At 47.9% G+C, this 23,348-nt stretch overlaps 1 protein-coding gene and 1 long non-coding RNA gene across 2 annotated transcripts; both read left to right on the top strand.

Moving 5' to 3' along the window:
- Nucleotides 1-10,192: 10,192 nt before the first annotated feature.
- Nucleotides 10,193-12,311, top strand: LOC136007241 (uncharacterized). The gene is made up of 3 exons (XR_010609545.1): nt 10,193-10,330; nt 10,853-11,001; nt 12,255-12,311. It is a non-coding gene; the product is annotated as an uncharacterized LOC136007241 (long non-coding RNA).
- A 1,457-nt stretch (nt 12,312-13,768) lies between these two features.
- CDKL2 (cyclin dependent kinase like 2) lies at nt 13,769-20,080 on the top strand. The gene is given in 12 exon segments (XM_065664225.1): nt 13,769-13,878; nt 14,043-14,128; nt 14,429-14,568; nt 15,550-15,656; nt 16,188-16,251; nt 16,253-16,318; nt 17,193-17,464; nt 17,883-17,903; nt 17,905-17,971; nt 18,762-18,873; nt 19,595-19,701; nt 19,863-20,080. Coding segments are annotated over 12 exon segments (1,212 nt in total). The 3' UTR covers nt 19,923-20,080.
- Nucleotides 20,081-23,348: the final 3,268 nt, after the last annotated feature.

Here is a 23,348-nt window from a genome sequence, read left to right on the forward strand (position 1 = left end):
TAGCACCAGCCTTACAGTCCCTAGCACCAGCCTTACACTCCCTAGCACCAACCTTACAGTCCCTAGCACCAACCTTACACTCCCTAGCACCAACCGAAGCAGCGCGCAGGGCTCTCGCTGCCAGGAGCAGGCACCCGGCATCACCCAGGTCCCTGCAGGCAGTGTTACGTCCCCAGGTCAGCCGGGGCACTCCCAGCCTCCCCTCGGAGCAGCATCATCAGCATCGGCATCAGCATCAGCATCAGCATCAGCATCAGCAGCCTACCTCACCCCCAGCGCCCCAGCTGCTGCTGACAAAGCACCTGCAGTTACACCTCAGCTCTCAGACACAGCAGGGAGACAGAAACACCCCAGCCCAGGTTAAGAGCAGCCCCCCCCCCCCCCCAGACAGCAGACCCCCATGTACAGGTGCCCGAGCTCCACAGCAGCCCCTTCTTCAGTGCAGCAAGGAGGAAGGACACAGCCCGAAGCAGACAGGGAGCAGAGACACCCTGCAGCTCCTGACTCATGCAGGGAAGAGAGGAGGAATGTTGGCACTGGGCAGGACAGCCCAGAGCCCGGCTCCCAAGCCCTGGGGCTACATCAGGCTGCCACCTGCAGCCACCAGCATCATGCAATGGATGGGGATAACTGGTTGCACATCTGGGCTGGCTTTCTCACATGTGTTCCATTGTAGACCTTCCTGCTCCTGCTTTTTAAGGCACCCCTTGGCCTTAGGAAGCCTGTTCGCAGGATCAGGGACTAAGCCCTGCCACACCCCAGCCATTAGAGCTGGGCTACAACCCTCCAGAGCCATCCCCAGCACAGCACGCAGCTCTAAGGCTCTCGTCCCGCTCGCTGAGCTCCAGCATTCAGATCAAGCCTCTCTGAAGAGAAGGCAAGGGGAGCTTTTGAGTCTGCAGCAGGAGCCAGGGGGCAGAAGGACAGACTGTATGGTCCAGGTTGAAGTAAGTGGCCTTTGTGTCTGGGATGACAGGTTTTGCCTTTCCTGTTCCTGCCTCCCCAAAATCCAGACCCCATAGCAGAGCTGGTAACAGTCATCCCACCATCATCACTGCAAGCTTTCTCCCTCCTCATGTGGATTAAGGACAGAGGAAAGGAATCTCAGGAATGACAGTGAATGCTCCAGACCTTACTTACATCTCCATGTCCAGAGCAAGAACAGAAGCTCCAGGGCTCCAACCTGAACCGGAAAAAGTGCCCTTACTCTCAGGCAGTCCCCTATGGTCCCCCTCCATAGGTACAGGTCACCAGGAGAGCCCCTTTAATCTAGGTTTGAAGAGATGAGAAGCAGCTTGCCAGAGATCAGGATAACAAGAAGCTCTACCATTATGCTGTGGGCAGACTGAGCATTTTTAGCTGTAATCAATAGGGCAAAAGTTAACAAGGAGGCCTCAAAAAGAACATGCTCCAGCCTTCTTTTATCAGTCTGTAGAAGCAAAAATCCAATGAAGTCACACACTGGTACCAGCTCAGGCAATGCAGGCGAGTGACAATGGAACTGGAAGACAGACAAACCTGAACCTAAGGACAGCAGGAAACCAGGGACTTCCCTCCGATATGCACAGCCCCACAGTACCTAAACAGGAGTCAAAGGCAGCCCAGTAGCACTACTGCAAGAAAGACAGAAAATAAATACAGCCATAAAATATAAAAATTTGGAGAGAAATAAAAGATTTACAACACAGCTCTCGAAGAAGCAAAAAGCAGCCCCTGACCTGAGCTTAAATACAGAGTTGGAGCCCATGGGGAGCGGTGTGTGGCTGGGGAGGCTCTAGGGGAGGCCATCGGGGTGATGGGCACCTGCTGGGCACCCTGAAAGCCTCGGTCAGCTGCGGCTGAGAACGAGCAGCTCCGACATCTCCACTGCCATCTCCAGGGCTGCCTTCCCAGCCAGGCCCTCGGCACCCTTTGGAGTGAAGTGGGAGCAGAAACAGCACCAAAGGGTCCTCTCGGCAGCAACACGTGGGCACACAGGGCAAGCGGTGAGAAGTGTCCGTGGGGAGGTGCCAAGAGTCACCCTGCGCACCGTGGTCACTGGGATCTGTGGCATCAAATCTGACGCTGTGGGGAGTTCTCACCTTTCTTATTAGACTAGGCAAATGATGGGCACAGACTATGAACTGAACTTTACTGCTTGATTTGCCTCCTGCCCTTCACATCAATTCACAACAGCTGAAATCAGAAAGACCAATTTAATATGATACCTGTGGGAACAAGGGAGAAACATCTCCAGCTTTCCCAGAACCCAGACCCACCCCAAAGCACATCAAGGGCAGTACCAGGCTGTCATGATTTGTGGCCAGCATAATGGGTGCTGTAAGAAGCCAGGAGGTCTCTGTGGGTTCTGGAGCATCGATCTCACGCTTGGATCAGGCATTTACATTTTGTTACAAGCCTCGGGGACTTCTGAGAGTCCCATCTGGCCTGAGGATGAAAAGGAATCATCTGGAAAGCAAAACGTCTCCTTCAAAAGCTGCCTCTTCTGCTGGGAAAGAACGGACATGTTCCTGTTGAGCTGGAAGTGCTGTTTGTGTGTGATGTGCTGCTTCTGTGGGTACAGAGCCTGCAGCCAGCAGAGCAGGACGCAGATTTGTGTCCTGGGTGAGTTGCTCTGTGAGTGCAAGGGGGTGAATAGTTGCTTTTTTTCCCCTCAGAATGGCTCATGAAGTGTGGATGCATGGCAGGGCTATCTTGTGGTCCGATTTCTTCTCCTAATGTGAAAGTCCTTTAGCAGTTAGAGGGGAAGTTGCTGTACAGGAGGTGAGATGCTTGCAGTTACAGGCTTGGTTTTGTTCTTGCAGGGCCTGTGACATTACTGTCGCGTGGGACCTTACCGTAGACGCTTGTGATCCCTCAGAGGACAACGATCCCCTTTGCAATGTCCTGGAGCAATCCTTCCCAAAATATGTCCCCCTCAGCGTGAGTGCTTTTGGGTTTCCCTCAGATAACGTGTGCATACGTGTGTGTGTGTGTGTGTGCGTGAGCTGCGGCTTGCCCGCTCTGTGCACTTCTCCAGCACAGTGTCATGGGCACGTGCGCCATCGTGACACAGGAGTGAGGAGCGGCTGAGAGGGCAGTGACAGCCTGGGCAGGCCAGAGAATAAAGCCGCTATCAAACTTCATCCTGAGCATAAGGCCACGATTTATGTGGAAGCAAGGATTTCTGGCTCTGAATTCTGGGAGCTCATCCACCACAAATACCAGGGAAAACGGAAGCTCGGGGTTTATTTCCCCTAGGAAAGTAAGAGCGAGTGAGTAACTCGGTGGGAACTTAGGACAGCAGAATGGGAAGTGTTTCTGATGGAGGTGGTGGGTTTTCAAGTTGCCCGGAGCAGTAGAAAGCCTTCACCTGGAATAGTCTGTGCCAGTCACAGCCCACTCGCTCAGGAAAGGTCAATCTAAAATGAACTCGGAAATGCTGCTGAGGGATTGGAAGAACGTGTCCTTTGGGAGAGAAACTGCAAGGAGCTCCCCACTGGGTAGCCCACGTGGCACGTGCTGAGGCAGGATCTCGTTCTGGGATCTCATTTGTCCTGTTCTTGGATCTCAAGTAAATACCAGGACACAGAGCCAACATGTTTAGCTCCAGGAAAGCACTGAAAGGGCAGCCAGTGGGCATAAGGTGGCAGTTTGTGCTCTCCTTTCTCCTGCGGGGCTCAACTGCCCATTCTCTGCCTTTGATGAGATGAGAATTGAAAAGGAACCGGGTTTGGGGCACAGCAATTTTCTGCAGCCAGTGACAAGAGCTGTAACTGGAGACTGAATTGGGGTCAGGCAGGGCGCTCGGGGCTGGGAGGAAAACGGGCCTGGGGTGACTTTGCTGGTGTCTGTGGGCAGGGACCACTTTTGGGGGAGAGAAACAAGGGCAGCATTCCTTCTAGAAACAGAGCCCAGAAGCTCAGGCGGGCTCAGCAGCATGGTTTGTGATGTAAGATGCAGTGTGAACGCAGAATGGCACAGGAGTTTGATCCGAGACACCCAGGACCTTTGGCATTTCACTTCAGCACACCCCAACATGGTGTTACACCCTGTTGCAGCCATAGGGTTGCAGGGAGGCTGCAGCAGAGGTGCAAAGGGAGCCCCGTCGCTCCTCCGTGCTCTCCCCACCCGGCACTGGCAACCCCGCTCCTCGGTGCCGGCCCGTGTGGACGAGCCATGGCCCCTATCCCGGCTCCCGCTCCTCGGTGCCGGCCCGGGCCGGGCTGAGCACCGTCCCCCCCTCCCCCCGCTCTTCACTTGGGCCCCGGTAGGCCAGAAAACCACGTGAGGAACAGTGTCCGGGAGAGGCGGCAGAAACGCTTCGCTACCGTCCTCTTGCCGTTGCAGAATAATGAGCTTACGGGAGCCGAGCACCAGTACAGCGAGGATGAGAGATGGGAGAACAGAAAACCCTACAAAAGCCTCCGGGCATGGCTGTCAGGGTAAAGAGTAAGAGAAAGCAGAGGAGGAATCCTCGCTACAATAGCCAGGCTCTTCAATTCGAATGAGCAAACGCTGAAGAAGGCGAGGAGGAAGCAGTGGAATGAGCCCCTGTGTTGTGCCCGGCATTATCTGAGGGTGGATTTTGCAGACACTGGCTGGAACAAGTGGATTATTTCCCCCAGATCCTTCGGCGCTTATTACTGCTCAGGGGAATGTCAATTCCCAATTCCAAAGGTACTGTCTTTATTGCTTCGTTTGCGCTGTTACCACAAACCGCGTTTTCTCTCTCAAGTCAGTAAAGGGCGGCTGTTCACCCATTGCATGTTCAGATATAGTAAATAAGTGATATCTCTGTGTCATGCTGCAAGGAGTAGTGGTTAGAAAAGCTAGTAAAAAGACAGGCTTGTAAAGGAAATTAAAACAAAAATATTACATGTTATTTGTTCAGGGGGTTGTTTTTGTCCAATTCCAAAATTGCCAAAACCACTTCGTGAATAGCGAGCTGTCAAATGGAAGTGAAAGACTCCAATGTTGAATGGCTTCTGTGACAGAACAAGTGGGTCCAAGAGCAGTGGATGCTTAACAGCTGACTTGTGAAATACCCTCTGGGTGTGATGCGGTTGCATGTGGGTAGCAAGAAAGGGTGATGTGCTCCTGAAGCAGAAAAGCTTTCTTTTAATAGCCAATACGAAGCACGTATCTTCAGGGTCAGCCAGTGCCTGATGCAGACTAGTTGCTGTTGTGGTTTAAACAAAAGTCATCCATAAATCACACAGTCGCTCTCTCACTCCCCCCCTTCTTGCCCTTCCCCTACACCCAGAGGGATGGAGAGGAGAATCGAAAAGAGTGCAACTCCCATGGGTTGAGATAAGAACAGTTTAGTAACTAAGGTATAACACAAATCACTACTGCTACCACCAATGATAATAATGATAAAGGAAATAACAAGAGGAAAGAATACAACACCTCACCACCAGCCAACAGATAACTCACCCCACTCCCCCCAGCCGAGCACCGACCGATACCTCGTCCAACCCTGCAGTCCCCCAGCACTTCCGGGTAACTCCCAGTTACCTCCCTGGGCATGACGTGCTGTGGTATGGAATACCTCTTTGGCTAGCTTGGGTCAGGTGTCCTATCTCTGCTTCCTCCCAGCCTCCCCTCCTCCCTGGCAGAGCATGAGCCTCAGAAAGTCCTTGGCCAGACCAAGCATTTGAGCAGCAACTAAAAACGTCAGCATTATCAGCACTGTTCCCAGGCCAAAAAATCAAAACACAGCACTGCACTAGCTACTAAGAAGGAGAAAAATAACTGCTACTGCTGAACCCAGGACAGTTGCTCAATAACGTACATGCTCGAGAGCAAACAAGGGTTTCTCAAAAGCAGGTTTGGATGTAGTGGTTTTAGAAGCCCTTGGTGCTGATCTCTCCTTGCTTCGATTGGGATCTAATGCTGTCAAGACAGGAGATAACAAACTTTAGTCAGAAAGCAAGTCTCTCTTCGAGAGTTGAGGTGAGACTTTGAGAACACAGGTTCTCCAGCAGCAAAAAGCATCATGTCTCTTTGTGGAGATAAAGAAACTTTCAGAAACCTAAAGTAGAGTAATGATGAAAAAGCACTGTGATAACAAGGTTGCTATTCCTTTCACAGAGCCTTTGCAAGCCTACCGTCGCTAGGTAGTGACATGGCTTTGTGGTGGACTTGGCAGTCCTGGCATAATGGTCTCTTCCAACCTAGCTGATTCTATGATTCTATCGGTAGCGTGTTCCATAACCTCACAGCCTAACTCCCAGACTTCCTTCAGAGCTCTGGAGAAAAGCGCAACGAGCCATGCAAATGCTCCTGCGATTAAAAAGCCCTGAGATGAGTTTAGTAGCAGTGGTACTAAATTTGCTAAATCGGGTTCTGCTTTCCTGCAGGTAAAGTATCTCGGTGTGTGAGATATTGTAATTTAGCTCCAGTTTCTCAGACAAGTACACTTGCGCTATTGGCTACTCTTATGGTATCTATGTCCAGTTGTCCCAAAGGAGTCTTCTTCCTCCTCCTTCATCCCTCTGCTCTGCCTGCTCCAGTTGCTGTAAACTAAGCCTGTAAGCACACGCCTGCAAAGCCATAACCAGGACAACAGTTTCCTTCTCCAGCTTCTATTAAAGGGCCTAATCTGTCATGTACATGCTGCCAGAAGTAGTGTCCGCTCTGGGAAAAGCTGATAGTAGAAAAAGGGTGAGAGATAAACAGCAGCAAATACAGCATAGAGTTTAAATGACTTTGACATGAAGCAGGAGCTCCAGTTGCTGTAAACTAAGCCTGTAAGCACACGCCTGCAAAGCCATAACCAGGACAACAGTTTCCTTCTCCAACTTCTATTAAAGGACCTAATCTGGCCTTTCTGCATGCAACTCTCTGGACTCAGTTGGGTGAGGGATTATAGCAGCAGAGCATTACAGTTATTTAGGCACTGTGAAGCTGATCATTTGCTGCCAGGTACTGCATATAGAGTGGGATACCAAAACCCACTGTGAGTCTAGTTCCCTGAAAGCAATCAGTACATTCCTGTCCCTGTTGGAATTCAAATTGTTCCTTTTCTGCACTTTTTGAATTGTGAAAACCAAAATGACTTTGTTTTCCAAAGAGAATGGAAAGTTAAATTCTATAAAAAGGTGAAGTGAGCGCATTCTAGAGCCACGTGTTATTCTTGAGCTATGCATAGTGTCTGGTGCTACTTATAAGACCCTGTTTGCAAAATGATGATATAACCATCAGGCAATCTGTGCCTATGGGTATGTAACATTCTCTTGCTGAGGGTGAGTTCCTAAAATTTACAACCTGATGGGTAAGGAAGCATGGATGTGCCTCTTCTACCCTTCCCTTTCCTACCTCCACATTTTCTGGCCTTACCCTTTTCGAGATTTCATTAGCTGCTTTGACTGCTGACAGACCCACATGCGCTGGGCTTGCCTAATGCTGCAGAGCGCATTTCCAGGTCAGGAATGAAAGCTCAGAACTGACATCATTTGCCCTGCTCATAATCAGTCGTTAAGGGAATTCGACAGAGCAGCAAGTCTCCGAGTGATGGCATGCAGCTCCGCTGGAGCTGCAGCTGGACTTGTTTACACATCTGTCAGTTTGGAGGCGGCTCGTCTTCTTTTCCTCCCACTGCTCCTCTTGGCCTCCCCTACTTGTCTGCTCTTAAAAGCAAACCTCTGCCTGCTTTCCGTGACTGGGGCAATGGCCTGAGCTGGCCCTCGTGCAGGGCAGCGTGCCGGGTCAGTACTCTGCTGGGAATTCGCCTTCCTGCAAAGCACACGCCTTTGGATTTTACTGCGGTCACAGTTATGTTCCCACTGGCAGAAGCGGAGCCGGGTATCCCCAAGAGTGCACTTTAAGGGCCAGAGGCAGCATACCTCAGGTGGACTTCAGTCAGTAGGGAGGCTGTTCTGTCTTGTATGATACGTGTATCAAACAAAGATATTTGTTTCATCATAGAATGACAGAATGTATCCAGGCCATGGCAGCCAGGGCCATCCTTCAAATCAGTTCTATACAAGTTAGCATTTTATTGGTATGGATTCTGTATCTGAAGGGAAGGGTTTCCCATTAGAACTTAACATGGCACCTTCAGAGACCTGTTTTTACTTCCAGTACTACTGGCAATGGGAAACTAGGTCTTGACATCTTTTGATGTCTGACCAGCAGGCTCAGGAGATTCACTTGGGTCCCAGGTCCCTTTATGGAGAATGCTGAACAGCAGCTGAGACAAGAGACAAGGCTGGATGCTATCAGAGCTTTTGCTTCCTTCTGCAGGCAGAAATGATACAGAAATCTGTATTGCATACCAATCTAAGATATTTTTTATATCCCTGTCAATTACTGCTGAGGAGCACAGGTATTCTTGAACTCCAGACAGAGATATCTTTCTTGAGATGTGCTGCCTAGATCATACAATCATAGAATCACAGATGGAGATGGTGTCTTTGTAAATGTCTGTGTAAATGTCTTTGTAACTGTGCTGGGAAACCTATAGCCATGGGGAGGATGGTGCAACAAACTTTGCATTTATGTTTTGAACAGAGCATCACCACTCCCCTGCATCTCATTTGTCTGATAAGCTATGACAGTAAACTTAAACAGCCACAGGGGTAAAAAGTCAGGCACTCTGTAACATCTGCATGTAGAAGAGTAGCTGAATGCTCCCCAGTGAATCCTTTGCAGGTTCTACTAAATTGCAGCCCCAGTGTGACTTAATTTGATAGAAGATATATTGTACAGTTGATCAGCTGTGGGGTCTCTATAAGACCCTTCTTGAAGAAACCAGTTTTGTTTTAGGGTATGTGGGTCTCTTCTAACGTGGCTGTAGTAGTTACATTTTCTGCCCTGTTTTTTCTCTTGCAGGCCTTGAAGCCGTCCAGCCACACCGCCATCCAACCACACCACTATCCAGAGCATAGTGAGAGCCGTCGGTGGTGTCCCAGGCATTCCTGAGCCTTGCTGCATTCCCGACAAAATGTCTTCTCTTAGTATCTTATTCTTTGATGAAAATAAAAATGTGGTTCTTAAGGTGTACCCCAACATGACAGTGGAGTCCTGTGCATGCAGGTAACATCTCGGGAGACCCTTTTGAAATGCTGAGATGATCACTTGCTGTTGGGGAGGGCAGGGTGGGCTGGGGAGTGTTTCGCAATATGTACTTTTTGTTTGCACTGCCAGTGCATTTTGTTTGGACAAAGAGAAAAACAATATAAGGAAATCCAAACACTGAGGATGGAAATGGAATGGCAATTCCAAGGAAAGAGAACACAGACTTCATTCATCTTGAATTTGACCGAGACACGAGTCTTGGGAATGGGAACTTACTGTTTCTGTTGAAATCAAAAGATGGAAGAGGAATTTGCAGAAGTCTCTTCAAGATTTTTGAGACTGTCGGAAGGACATCTTGATTTATTTTTGTACAAGGTGCTGGAAACAGCAGCAGTAGCTGTTGATTTTTGTCTCTGTTCTTACGGTGACTAAACAGGAGGGAGAGTCAAAATATACTGATCTGCATTTTAAAAATAAGCTTTCTGCCTTAGGTTATTGAGTAGTGCAGCAAGGAGGAAAAACAAATCCGATATCCTAAGAGCCTTAGATAATCCATCTTAAGACATGTATTCCAATGAATATACACTAAGTGTGTGTATTCTTTTTCCTAATTCAGCCTGTTAGATCTCGTTGCCCCCAGTCGGAAGAACATAAAATGCATTATGGCTGCCTGCAGAATTGGGGTATCTCAAAAGCACCACTTCTTCCAGAAACCAGAATTGTCTTCCATGCTGCTGCGGAAGCAGCGTGTGAAGGGTGTGAATGTATCCCACTCAGTGAAGTGGCTGAGGGACTTGTTCTAGAACACAGTTGCAAACAATCTGTGAGTAAATCACGGCAGGTGATTCCTGACGTGAAATTATTTGGTCCATAATTCTTATCTGTAGGCCTTAGCTACGATTATTTGACCAAAATTGCCTCTGTTTTGATAGTTACATGAATCAGTAAATTTTTTTTTTCTTTTTTCCTTATCTCAGTTCACTTCTCTGAAAGTCAAATTGTCCATACGTATGCTGTCAATTTAAGATTTTCTTCTAAAACTCCATTTGAGAAACTACGACCAGGAGAGAAAACATCTAATTGATCTCAGGCACAGCTGCAAAGAGTTTGTTCTGCTACAGGGTAAATGTAGAAGTACTTCAGACAGAACCCTGGTTCTGTTTCTTTTCTACCTTTAGACAGTAGTAGAAGTACTTTAGACAGAACCCTGGTTCTGTTTCCTAGTTCTACCTTTAGACAGTAGTAGAAGTACTTTAGACAAAACCCTGGTTCTCTTTCCAGCACCACGATCTGTAGAGGATGATAGTTTTTAAAGCACTTTTGGCTGGTAAAAGCAATGTTTTAGTTTGCAATAAGAGTAAATGTTAACCAACATTTTCTGTAAGTTACCTCCATAACTGACTCTCTGAAATAGTGTGTTTAGGGGGCAAGTATTCAGAGGGAATAAATTAATTCTCCATCACCATGAGAAATTCTCTAGTTGGGAGTGAGCAGTTCCTCAGTGGATTGAAGACCAGCTTAAATGCTTGGTCACTGATTTCTGTATGTGGTCACTGGTGCTGTCATGTTTACCAACCTGAGTAATATGCATATGCAAAACTAAGCACTAAGTGTGAAGCTGTGTGGGTTAGGATCAAGGTTCATTTGATCCACTTCCATATGCAGGAAAAAAAGTCATATTCTCTGTGCAAACTGACTTAAATCTTTGCAAATAGACTTAAAAACAGGAGGGAAAAAACCTGTGCTTTTCTCCTGGCTAAGCAGACAGGTGCAGGCAACCACAAGCTTTTCAAAGCTGTGTCTTGGTAATGGAAAAGAGCCTGCCTCTCTGTCTGGTCTTGACTTTAAGGACAGGCAAAAGAAGTGATGCACACCACAAGCTGCCCTGTGCCACTGGGTAAGCTGGAAGCAGGCCAGGATTTTCAATAGCCATTAGGCCTGGCAAACAAAACCAGAGGCAGCAGTTTCCAATAGCTGTTCTTTGTGAGATCTGCACAGGTAAGTCCATTTTTAATAGTTCAGCGTGACAATGGCATGAGTAAACCAACTCAACCTAATCTTCAGTTTGTAGAGAGCTTGTGGCAAAATAGGTTTTACAGAGCTTGACAAGGCAACCTCACCTTTGTGCAGTACGTTCTGTTTCTTTGCTCAGGGTGAGCTGGCTGGTTGGTGGTAAGTAGCTCTTACCACCAAAATCGTTTCCTTCACAGTGTTTTTGAGGCTGTTGAGGTGTCCCGGGTAGAAAGGTGGGAGCTGCTTGGTAGCCCTCAAGGTCTGGATTTCTCCCCACTTCACCCAGTGCTAGGATTACAGAATGGTCTTTCCTTTGGAGTAGCACCGGACTCCACCTTCCCCAGTGCAGCGCAGCCAGAGGAGGCAGCTTTGTGATTCCTCACAGGAGGGCTGGGGGGGCCTTCATCCCACTGCAGATGAGACTGGTGTTTCAGAGAAGGATAGTTGGCCCCCCCAGGAAAAAGCTGGGGAACACGGACCCTGCAAGGTAAGGAGCTTCCCACGTGCTGTGGATGAATTGGAGCAGCTGGCTCTTGGGTAGAAGATAGGGACTGAGCCAAGCCCACCACAGTCTGTGAATGGGGTCTGGCATGAGCAGTGCCAGGAGCAGAGCTCCTCAGAGGAAAATGCAGAGTTCAGATGTGCCCTGGCCCACCCCTTGGATGGTAGTGGAGTTCCTCAGACCAGAACAGGCTGTTTGCAGCCAAGCTTCCCAACTTCTGATATCTGGAACAGAGGCGCTAACTAAATACAGGTAGTGTATGTAACTTTGTACTAGTAGGGACTTCAAAATGATTCCAAACTCATGCTATTAGCACGGGGGGTGAGGGGACTTTTCCCACCTGCTCTGTTTGAAGTACTTATTCCTCAATAAATGGTTCTGCTTCCCATCTAATTATGTGGTATCTGATGCCTGCATGTTATTTTAATGGCTGGCTCATAAGATGGGCAGGAGAACATCTCAAGCTATTAATGGTCTCTCTTCAGATAGGCTCTTTGGAGAGCAAAGTCCTCAGTGAGGAGCAGCCCATGAGGAGGCTGCTGCAGAAAGCTCTTGAAAGTGGCAGTGACCAGCTCAGTCTGCAACTGTGGTAAAAGAACAGGAGAGGGTTTTGTACCCTGCAGGGCTGCAATGGAGCCCGGGCAGCTGGGAGCATCCTGGGTGGGGGTGCAAGGGATGCCCCTAAGCAGCTAAGCCTGTGAAGGCAAAGCCCGCCCATGCTCCCATCTCACTGCAGGTCCACGCTCCAGGTGACAAAGCAGGAGCTGAAGGAGCAGGCAGAGCAGCAGGGGGTGAACAGGGCCACGCTGGAGCAGTCACCACATCTGAGCAGCTGCAGGAGCAGGTGAGGTGCAGGGGGAGCTCCCACCACTCACCGGCTCTGTGGGGTGGTCCTGGCAGGGTTCCCAGCCACATCCCCTGGCTGGCTGGGGCCATGGAGCCTCCACAGCACCCAGGGCTGCTCACTGCACCCATCCCATCTTAGAGGTGCTTCCTCCTCCCCTTCCTGCAGCTGGAAGAGCTGAGGGGCAGGAGCAGGCAGAGAGGCAGGCAGTGTGCCCCATGTGCAGGGACACCGGCACGCAGGTGGGAAATCTCCTGCAGCGCTGCAAGAGCAGGTGGACTCCTTCCTGTGGAGGCAGGAGGAGGTCAAGGTGGAGAGGCAGAGGAGCCAGGTAAGGAGATGGTGGCATGTGGGGCTTAGTAAGGGGCTGCCAGGACCACCCCTCCCTCCCAGCTGGTTGTGCTTCAGTGTAATGTGGGGGAGCCCCTTGCTCTCCCCCATATTGGGTTATACAAGTCAGCAGCATGGAGGGAAAGTCAAGCCATACCACAGATGTCCTGCTGGCACTGAGAGCCCGCGGCCCCCAGCCCAGTAAGCTGTTTTTTAACCCGGGGCACAGCCACCCCCTTTGCATGGCACTACCATGTCCTCTTCCTCCCTGCAGCAGGGCCAGGAGGTGCTGGGCCAGTTGATAGTCCAGGCGCAGAAGCTGCAGCAAGTCCAGCAGTAGCTGCAGGAAGAGACGGCCTCCAAGGTGAGGGGTGGCTCATCCCTGATGGGCAAAACTGACACCTTTAGGGCATGGTGGCCCAAGGCAGTATCACTCTAAAGATTCCTGCTGCTGGCTTTCCTCTGGGGACCGAAGTGCCCCATGCCAGCACAGCTGCCTGAGGGAGTGCATCTGTCTGCAGCTGGACTGCAAGGAACTGGGGCCTTTCTGGCAGCAGCTGGACTGGAAGAGAAGCCTGGAGCAGCTCAAGGAGAAGGCACCACTGATAGAGGCTGACAATGCGGCTGGGATTAAGAAATGAGTGTGATGGGGACAGCGATGGCTTCAGGACAGCACTCGCCCATTTCCCTCTGTCCTTGCCAGCACACCCAGTTCCCATGGCGCTCTGGGTGCCCATGGCAGTAGTTCCCACTGATGGCGGTGGGTTTTGGAGTCAACACCCAACTGCTCTCCCTCATCCTCCCCCCATTCTTCTCTAACCAGCCAGCGGGCTGGGACCTTGCTGGGGTGCTAGGCTAAAGCCAGGTTCAAAACCAGGTTTCCCAGCTCACCCAGCCCTTTTGTCCCCTGCCCAGGCAGCTGTTGGCCCATTCCCAATGCCTATTCTATGACCAAGCAACTTGGCATGAGGGTGCCTGGCTCATAAGTAGCACCCATCACCGGTGCATTGGGGGGCTGCATGGGTGGGATGAGGGGAGAGGGGTGCTGACACTGCTGCATGAGAGGCACAGGGTACATGGAGTCTGTCTGTGGAGGGTCTGATCCTGCTGAGACCCCTGCAAAGCCCTACCTGTCAATGGGGAACGGGGACTCCTCCGTGAGGGCAGGGAAAGGAAATGCCATGGGGTAAAAGCCAGTACAAGATTTTGGGGCACTGCCCTGAATTGGGGTCATCGTTTGTCCTGTCACCCACCAGTGGTTCTTGGCTTCCTCAGGACCATACTGCCCATCCCACCCCTGTCGCCCCTGAGAAAACGGCACTGAGAAAACCCATTGTTCCCTCAAAACAGGGTAAAGCAAGAGATAGTGGACATGGAACCCCTTTTCGCAGGAGATTCAGACACTGACCAGCTCTACCATATCACCAAGTGCCTGGGTAAGAATAGCCTGTCAGGATCCTCATACCTGTTTACTAATGGAGGGGTAAGATACATTTTGACGGGGGAAAGGAAGGTGTTGGGGGAAAGGCTGTTTGTGTGTGCTGAACTGTCTCTGACAGTGTGTGCTCTTAGCACTGTTTACACATGGGGATCTAAAAATTCATGAGTACAGTATCAATTCATGGCAGACTATAGCCCTTAACGGTAGTGCTGACCCAGTGTTCCAGCCTCTTAAATGTTTCACCGGACCGTCCTGTATTCCTTCCCTGATGATTGCTTTGTTCATGTGATTCCAGGTAACTTAATTCCAAGACACCAAGAGTTATTATATAAAAATCCCCTCTTTGCTGGCATGAGGTTGCCTGAAATGAAGGAGGCCAAATCTCTGCACAAACGCTATCCCAAACTCCCTGCTGCAATGCTAGATTTAGCCAAGGTAATTAACTGCTGGTTTACTATGAATGTTTCTCTGTTTACTTGTCCTTGGGGAGCAGAATACAGCCTATAGAAAGGGCTGTGGCTGTTAAAGTGGCTTTCTCTCAACTACCCATGCATGAGCAACTGCCTGGGTTGGTGGCTTAGTGGGGCTGCAAGGTTACAACAGCAACCAGCCTGGGTGACTGGGAAAACTAAGCCAGCCATCTCCAGAGCCAAAATGGTCAGGGCATATCCTCCAGGGGGGATTTGTAGCATATAGTGCCCCACTGATCAAGTTTTCCAAGGAGATTTAAAAGGTGAACAAGGACTGGTGTATTGAAAGCATCAGCTGATCTTTTGACTCATCTCCAAACAAGCTTTGCTCCTCATCTGCTACCTAAGTGGATGCTTTGTAGATCATAAGCTTACTTGTTACTGGCTAGCAGAGCTGTGTGAATACAGTGTTTTCTGCCAACCCTACCTCTATCTGCTGGTGGAGGCACTGCAAGGAAGCATGCTTGGATCCCTTGCTGGTGGAGGGACGTGTCTGCTGTGTACGAGTTAGGAAGCCTATAACTTTGGGATAGACTCCGGAGAATCCTTCCAGGGAGTTGGGGGTTTGTTTTTTTTGTCCTTTCACGTAGTAGTCTGGAGCTGGGCAACTAAAACAGCCTAAAACCCACGTGGCTGTATTTGAAATGGCTGATGGTCAAAAGAGCGTAAAGGCTCAGCCAGCCAAAGGTAACCGAAACAACAGAGGTTTACTGAGAGCAGAGTGATCTGTGCAATGAATCGTTGTGAGCACTGGTGATTAGGATGGAAGCAGCCAGTTCTGTGTTTACTACACAGAATTGTTTTGGCAGTGGTTGGGCTGATTTCAATATAACAGGTCCTAGAGGGGAGAGATTGAAGTATTTTCTTGCCTTCACACTCAGAAATGTTAAAGCCTTTGTTTCATTTCTAATGTATTTGCCTTCTCATGTTTACCTTGCTTTGACAGAAGTGTTTGCAGTTTGACCTATACAAAAGAGCATCTTGTACTGAGCTCTTGGAGTGTACTGGGCTCTTGGAGTGTGATTTCTTCAACAAGGATGGATTTGCTGAAAGGTAAACAGTTCCTGTCTTACTCAAAGCAAGCTAATATTAGAAGGAGGTTAAGCAACTGCACTTAAAGATTTTATGCTGGCTTTGCAGAGCTGACAGCTGTTGGATGTCTTGGTTTATTTGGGTTTAGCCTTCCTGAAAATAGGAGAACAGTTGAAAGGTAACACAGTGCAGCAGCATGCTTGCCTCATTAGCTGGTCATGATGCTAATTCACCAGCGTGCACAACCAGCAGCACACCATATTGGGTAGTTCAGTCTTACACTGTGTGCATGCAATGTGTCTGCATCCACACCAGACTGGGACACAAACACCTTCATCGCTGTAATCTGAAGAGCATGTGCTTGAAAGATTTTCTTTGTTTTAATGGATACATCATTTTTGGCTGACTTCTCATTAGTTAAAAGGCGTGGTTGGTTTGGTTACTTAAAGAGCTATCAGAGCCTGGGCTGAACACCAGCTGATGAGGATATTGAGATTAACAGAAGCCCTTTTTGTTTGTTTGTTTTCTGTTTTTTCCTCATGTGGAATATAGATTCACTCAGGAACTTAAATTAAAGATTCAGAAAGATGCCAGAGACCGTCAATTAAAAAAAAAAATAATCAAAAATCAGCAGAAGAGACAGAGATGATGGCTTAGAAGAAAGAAAAATCCTTGGTGTCCAGGTCAGTCCATCATTGTTTTCCAATATTTTTCTTTTCCCATGTTTTAAAATCAGTATGTGCAGCAGCGTGAGTTCATAGCAAAAATATAAGCATAATTGTCCATTTCATTAAAAGAAAAAAAGACTAGATAAGTGTGCCGTGCCTCCTCTTTGGAGGTACTGTGAGTCTAAACAGCGCTGAAGACCTTGTCACCTGATCCACTGTGCCTGTTCCCCCACAGCTCTGACACCCAGCACAGTGCAGCCCGTGGGCTGTTGTGTAGAAGTTGTGTGCTGTTGATTCTAGGTGATTGGCAGCTATGAGGCTGCTCTAGTGCTTGGCTCAGCAGTCTGCAAGTGGCCGTTGGGCCAGTCCCTTGCAGGTAAACTACATTGCACACACAGAGCTGAAGGGAGAATCCTTTGGGAATCATTAAGTCATGTTGAATCACAAAAACATGCTTGTATGCTGCTGTTTACCTGTGTTAAAGCCCTGCCTCCAAAATTACATATTTTCCTTTCAACCAGATACCAAGGAGTAGAGGCTTTAGAGTGACTTTGAGGTAACACTGGGCTCAGTTCTTACTTGGTTTATTTGGAAGTGACGTGGGATATGGCTGTTCTTCCTCCATCATTTCCTGTCTAAATCAGATAGGATATCCTCCATCAGAGCCTATTCTAAAGTAACTTATTTACAGAGGGTGCCGAAACCCTGGCAAGTCTCCTTCTGTCTGATGGAAAACAGAGCTTTACTACTAAAACCAATTTCACCTCCATCAGATCCCTGAAGAATCATGCAGGTTTTGGCTTTTGACTACTTATTCCTGCATGCACTATTCTAAGCTACTTTGTAAGCATGACTGTAGGGGAAAGACAATGTTTTTCTTTGCAAACAGGATTTTAGCATTGGTTTTGCATTCAATGCAAAGCTGTTCAAGGCAAAGTGCTTGAAAGCTGATGTGGAGGGAGCAGACCGATCCTCCAACCTGAGCTCCCTGTACGACAGTGCAATCAACCCTTTTAAAATAAGCTCTCAAACCAGTCTCAAAGATTCCAGCAGCAGCCTGGACTATGTCAAGAATGCAGGCATAGTTATCCCCCCCATCAACCAGAACTTTTCTCCCACTGCAGTTGGGATGGGTCCTTTGCCTGGGAACCTTAAATACAGGTATGGGAGCAGAGCTAGAGGAGCTCATATCCATCATCTCTGTTGCTGAGGGACTGAAATGGCCTGAGAGAGGTGTAAGGTGATGATGGTGGAACATGTGATGTGTGTTTGGGATGGGACATGGCTAGGAACAGGACTTGGATGGAGGATTGTCTTCACCTCAAGCAGCTGTGCTGTGTTTCACCACTGGGCAAAGCTCCTGAACAGCAGCAGTTCCACCAGCTGCTGTGGCACTTGGTTTTCTTTGGCTTGTGGCTTGTCCTTTGGACAAAATTTCTCTGTTAAGTGAGCTCACAAAAGGATGTTTTCCCTGTGAGCCATCTTCCTAAACATTTCACGACAATGCTTCTGGATGTCTTGCATTTCTTGTTCTTATTTTCACCAGTTAATACAAAGTTTGGGGCGTTTTTCATTACAGAGTTGATGAAAAGCGTAAAAAAAAAAAAACCATTTCTAAGGCAGCGGAAACATTCTCCAGCAGGCCATTACAGTGTAAGCTTGAGCTTGGTAAGTCATCTGCCCTTCCCCCATGGCAAAGCAGAAATAAGTTCTGAACTCAAGTACATGTTTTCTTGTCAAGAATCCCATTTGTTGCAGCCTTCACCATTACTCCCAACTAGAAATACTCTATTCTTCACCCCTTTTGGCCTACAGATGTGTTGTCTGTTATTCCTTGCTAATAGTTACCTTATATGAAACATACTTTGTATCAGAGGACAATTTTAAATGAGGGAGCAGTCTTCATGGGTATCTGTGAGACGTGGAATAAATCCATGGCCAGAAAAAGCAGACCTTGTGTGCTGTGCCTCTGAAGCAGAATTGAGGATTTGGGTTTAACATGGGCAGGGCCTTATTTAATCATGTCATAAATGCATTGAAAATGGATAATGAGAACAAGGAACCGGAAAGCTTTACACTGCACAAACTACCTAAGCAATATTCTTTCCATGCTAACAGGAATGTTTGCCTTCCTGCACCTAACTAATCCAAGGCATTCTCCAGGTGGTGTATTTTGTCCCTCTGAAAGCAGTCTCCCTTAGACGATTGTTTTGGGGTTGTCTTGCTATGGCTGTTCCATTGTTTATAATGTATAAATAACACTTGAGCAGAAGGGATTCCTTCACGCACATTAGAGTTTCTTCTTTTACTCTTCCCCAAGTTCCAACTACAGCAGAACATTGCTGTGTTGATGCATTTTTAAGCTTGAAAATAGCTTTGGCTTTTTGTGCTTGGTTTGTTGGGTTTTTTTTTCTCCCCTTGTATTTTCACGAGCTGGTACTTATGCCCTTGATTACAGGTTACTAATGAAAAAAACATCCTTCAGGCAAATAGGAGAAAATGGGAATTCTCCAAGACAGATGTGCATTTGCCAGAGCTAAACCATCTGCCTGAGCTGAGAGGAGTGGAAGGTATGATGTCCTCTGAATAAAAGCTGGTTACTAAATGAGTGGCAGGAAGCAATGTGTGTTGCAGCAGTCAGCTCTTGCTTCCTTAACACTGTATGCATTGTTATAAAAATTCTGTCTTGGCCATGGTCTGATTTAATTATTTTATTACAATTGATTAATACAGAGAGGCAATAAGCAAGCAGCGCTGGGTGCGTAGGGGAGTCTCTGCTCCACCAAGACTCACGCTGGGGTCTTTGGGGTCCAGTCTCTTATACTTCTTGGTCTTGGGTCTCAGCCAATGCCAATGTGGCCCCTTTTCATTGTTCTTTTCTTGTTGCCGGGGTCTGCTTTTCGGTGAAGAAACTTCTTGGAAGAGGTACTGAACCCCTTGGTAATTTATTAATAAAGAATCGTTTATCACAGGCTTAATCACAGCCCCAGTTCTATCCTTATATGGTTATATAGTCAAAACATAGGTTTCACAAACCCCTTCCTTAAAGCATTCAAGCAGTAAAACAAAACCTTATTATTTTAACAGTCAAAAATGATTAAAGACTATTCTATTCCTTTGTTTCTTCTTCTCTCCCTTCATTATATTGACAGCAACATTTATTATAATCAAAGTCATTTTTATACATCCCATACATGGTACACTGGTCACAGGTGCATTGGTAACAATGATTCCCAAGTTCCTGACACGAATCATTCTCGTATTCTTTACAGCATTGGTTGTCTTTTGCAGCGTGGCATCCCAGATATCTCAAAAAGGAAAATAAAACCATTTCAGAGTCCTGTGTCCCCTCCCTTGCTGCTACTGACCTCCATACCCCAAGTCTGGCCTCACAGCAGGTAACAACATTTTGGGAGTCTTGATTTGATCAAAGAACAGGTTTGGTTTCAAGTTACACGTTGGCGTTCCATTTCTCTATCAGGCAGTTTCTGATTGTCCTCTCCATTTATACTAGACCTGGAAATTGACCCTCTCTGGCTTTTTCTTCCCCAATTTGCAGCTGTCAGGGACTTTAATACCTGAGGCATCAGAAGGAAGCTTCCCCAGAGCTGAGCACTAGCCTCATGGAGATCACACCTGCCTGTAAAAAGGTGGGCTCTCATTTCTGCTGTCTAGCTTTAATTTCTGCATACACGTGGTATATACACGCAAATTATGTTGCCTCTGCCTTTTTTATGGCCTTTGCTTAATAGATTCCTACCTTTTTTTACAAAAACCTTTCCCGAGCCTTCTCATGGCATTCAAATGGATAGTTTTGTGAAGGCTTGGCATTGGTGTTGGAAATTACACAGCTCATGATGTTGGGTTTGAGCAAGCTGGTAGAGTAACAAAAAGGGGAAGCTGTTTGCCTTCACATGAAGAGTGGGAAAATGCATGTACAGCACTGTCAAGGGCATCAGGGAAAATGGAAGGGAGAAGGGAGAACAGTGTTGGTGGGGGGGTGGGGTGGGGCTTGTCAAACTTAACGTTAGTGAAAATGTTTAAAAATTAAGTCATGCAATATAAATTAATGTAGCTGTTGCTACGTCTCCGAGCATGAGGTAGGGGTCTGGGAGAGAAGGAGGCTTAGGACAAGTCCTGGCTGTGTGGCTGCCTTGTTGACTTGTAGTCTTAAGATTGAAGGACTGAGTTTGAACTCAGCCACTCATCTGCACTACCACTTAGCATTCCATCTTACCATTCCAGATTGTTTTAAGCTGAGGCTTTTAAATATGGTTTTAATAGTTTCTCGTCTTGCCTATTGAAAGACATATAGGCCTTTAAGTCATTTTGTCTGAAAGAATATTCAGGGGAAAAATTGTGTGGTTTTGTTTGCTGTTTTGCTTTTTTTCTGTTGGGGTATTGTTACCTCTTGGTGCTCAGGATCTTCCAAGGAGTCTGCTGTATGTGTTGGAGTCAGTATCATCCTCTTGCATGTGGGAACTGCAGTGCTGAGCTTAGGGTTTTTACTGCCAGAATTGCCTCTCTTTCCTTGCTGAGGCTGGGCAGAAGGGACTGAGGGAGCATAAACTGGGGAGAAGAAAGAGGGAAGGAGACAAGATGCTTTGGAAGTGTCTTCAGAGCCTGTGCTCCAAAATCTCACCAGCTTTATTGGAGCCATGTCCTGCATAGATGGGCTTTACTCAAGGCTCTGGCTACGGATGTGATCACATACCTGCCCCTGTAGGGATTCTCTCTGGGGCCAAATGGACCACCAGGCACCAGTGCTGCATGTGCTTCTCATCTGTATGAGTGTATTTGTCAAACTATGTGATACAGAAGAAAGGAGAAAAAACATTGGGATGGGAAGCAATCCTGTTAGCAGTAGTAGGGGAGTAAGAAAGTTGTCTCATTTGTGAAGCACACAGGCGTAGGTGCATGGTGTTAGCAAGGCAATAAAATAAAGGAGGATTATAATCAGGGAGAACCTCTGTGGTTTTGTTAGCCTGCCCATAACATCATTCTGCTTTGCTCCTCTTAGTGCAGGTGGCTAAAAGGGTGGGAACAGTCCACCTGAGTTACTCATGCTAAGGCTGTGAGTTCTCTGAGGAGGATCCCTTGCCCTCCTGCCAGTGCAGCGGGCTCCCACAGAAAGGGCTCATGCACAGCCCCAGGGCAGAGCTTGCACTGCCATTGCTGCTGGATTTCTTGTGCATAGAACAGCTCCTGAAATGTTGACTTTTTGGTCTTGTCTGAGAAGAATAGTGGCTTTTGGTGTGTGACAAGGGCAGATGCTAATTTGGAGGATTTTTGGAGGAAGCTGTACTTTCTTTTGTTGAACTGCTGCCCTCTTGGAGGTTTCTTTTCTAGATGAGTAGTGAAGAGAGTGGATGGCTGCTAAACTTGCCTTGGTGTGCTACCAAATATGTGATGGAAAACACCTTGGCCTTAAAGAAAACATTGGTGCAAGAAATGCAGTGTTTAAATGTGTAAGTGTTCCCAGCTGTTCCTTTGAAACCCTTGTTAACACTCAGCAGTGTGTGTGACCTGGTGTTCAGCAACTTCCCCCAGTGTGTTCATTTGGATGGTTGTCTTTCGGTTGTTTAAGTGGGCCAGTTGACTGGGTGCTCTTAGTGGTGCAGGAAGAGTATCAGTGTGAATTGACACACCAGCAAGCAGTGAGTGAGATGGGTTGCTAGTGGCATGGGAAATGGCCTCTGTGAGCACTCAGTAGCTCAATGAAATGCTCAATCCCGTAAGGGAACATGGCATTTATGTGTAGAACTTCACATAGCAGGTTGGGGGAGAGAGAGACGGCATCACTTTTGTCTTGGGACTGTTAGGAGACTATTTTTGCTTAACTGCCCATAGTCAGATCTGCAGTGTCCCTGCGTTGTTCGCAACTCTGTTTTCAGCTGTCAGAGCTTACCCCACTGCACGGTATAGTCAGTTTTGGAATTTTAACTGTCTTTCCCATCAATGTGGAATACGGTATGGATGACATTGGCTGTAGAGCTTTGTGGCTATCCTGTGTGTTGACGTGTATGTTAAAATTTGTAAATAAAAGGTATTTAAATCCCAAATCCCTTGGTACGAGTACAAATGTAAGCTGTGCTCACTTGGTCTTCCCTGGAGTCAGTGTTGTGCCAGCTCACTTGTAGTGGCAGCATTACCTGCACTGAAAAATAGGATTTTTAAATCCATTTTTAATAGTTGATACCAAGTTTCTTGCAGCCATTTGCAAGCGCAGGTTCCCCTCAGCAGCATTCACACAGCACATTGCTGACCGTGCCCAGGGGCAAACGCAACCACTCTGCTTGCCTAAAGTGGACCTGCTGAGGATTTCCCAAGCTGAAAATGGATGGAGCAACACCTAGTCAGGACACGGAGCTTCTCACAGCATCACAGTGCTCAGGCTTAGCACCTACTGGCTGTGGGTCCTTCCCTCGGACCTGGCAAATGGCTCCTGCAGAAAAACAGACAGGGAAGTGGCCCCATTCTCTGGCTGTGGGCTGCTTCCCCTGTGCTGCATCAAGATGTTGGGGTTTATTTGCAGAGGGGGGACCAGGGAAGAGGATGGAAAAAAGGAATGTTTTAGTGGAGGAGGGGAAAGGAGGAAGTTTGGGGGGGGGGAGGGGGGAGGAAGTTTGGGGGGGGGGGGGAAGAAGTTTTCTGGCAGGTGGGAAAGGAAGGTTGGGGTGGGGAAAGGGTTTGGAGAGGGGAAAAAAGGTTGCGGGGGGAAGAAGGTTGTTGGGGAGAGGGGACAGCAAGGTGTTAGGGCAGGTTTAAAAAAGGAAAGCTTGGGAAGGGAAGGAAGGTTTTAGGAAGAAGGAGGGGAAAACGAAGCTTTATTGAGGAGAGGGGAAAGGAAGCTCTGGGAAGAAGATTTTAGGGGAGAGGAGAAGGAAGGTTTTAGGGCAGGGGAAAAGTGTTTGGGGAAAAGAAGGTTTAAGGGGGGAAAAGGTTTTCAGGGAAAGGGGAGGAAAAGGAAGGGTTTCTTTGGGAAGGCTTATGGGGAGAGGGAGTGGAAAAAAGCTTTCAGGGGAAGGAATGTTTTGGGGGAAAG

This window comes from Lathamus discolor, chromosome 1, assembly GCF_037157495.1.
Source record: "Lathamus discolor isolate bLatDis1 chromosome 1, bLatDis1.hap1, whole genome shotgun sequence".
NCBI classification, from domain to species: Eukaryota; Metazoa; Chordata; class Aves; order Psittaciformes; family Psittacidae; genus Lathamus; species Lathamus discolor.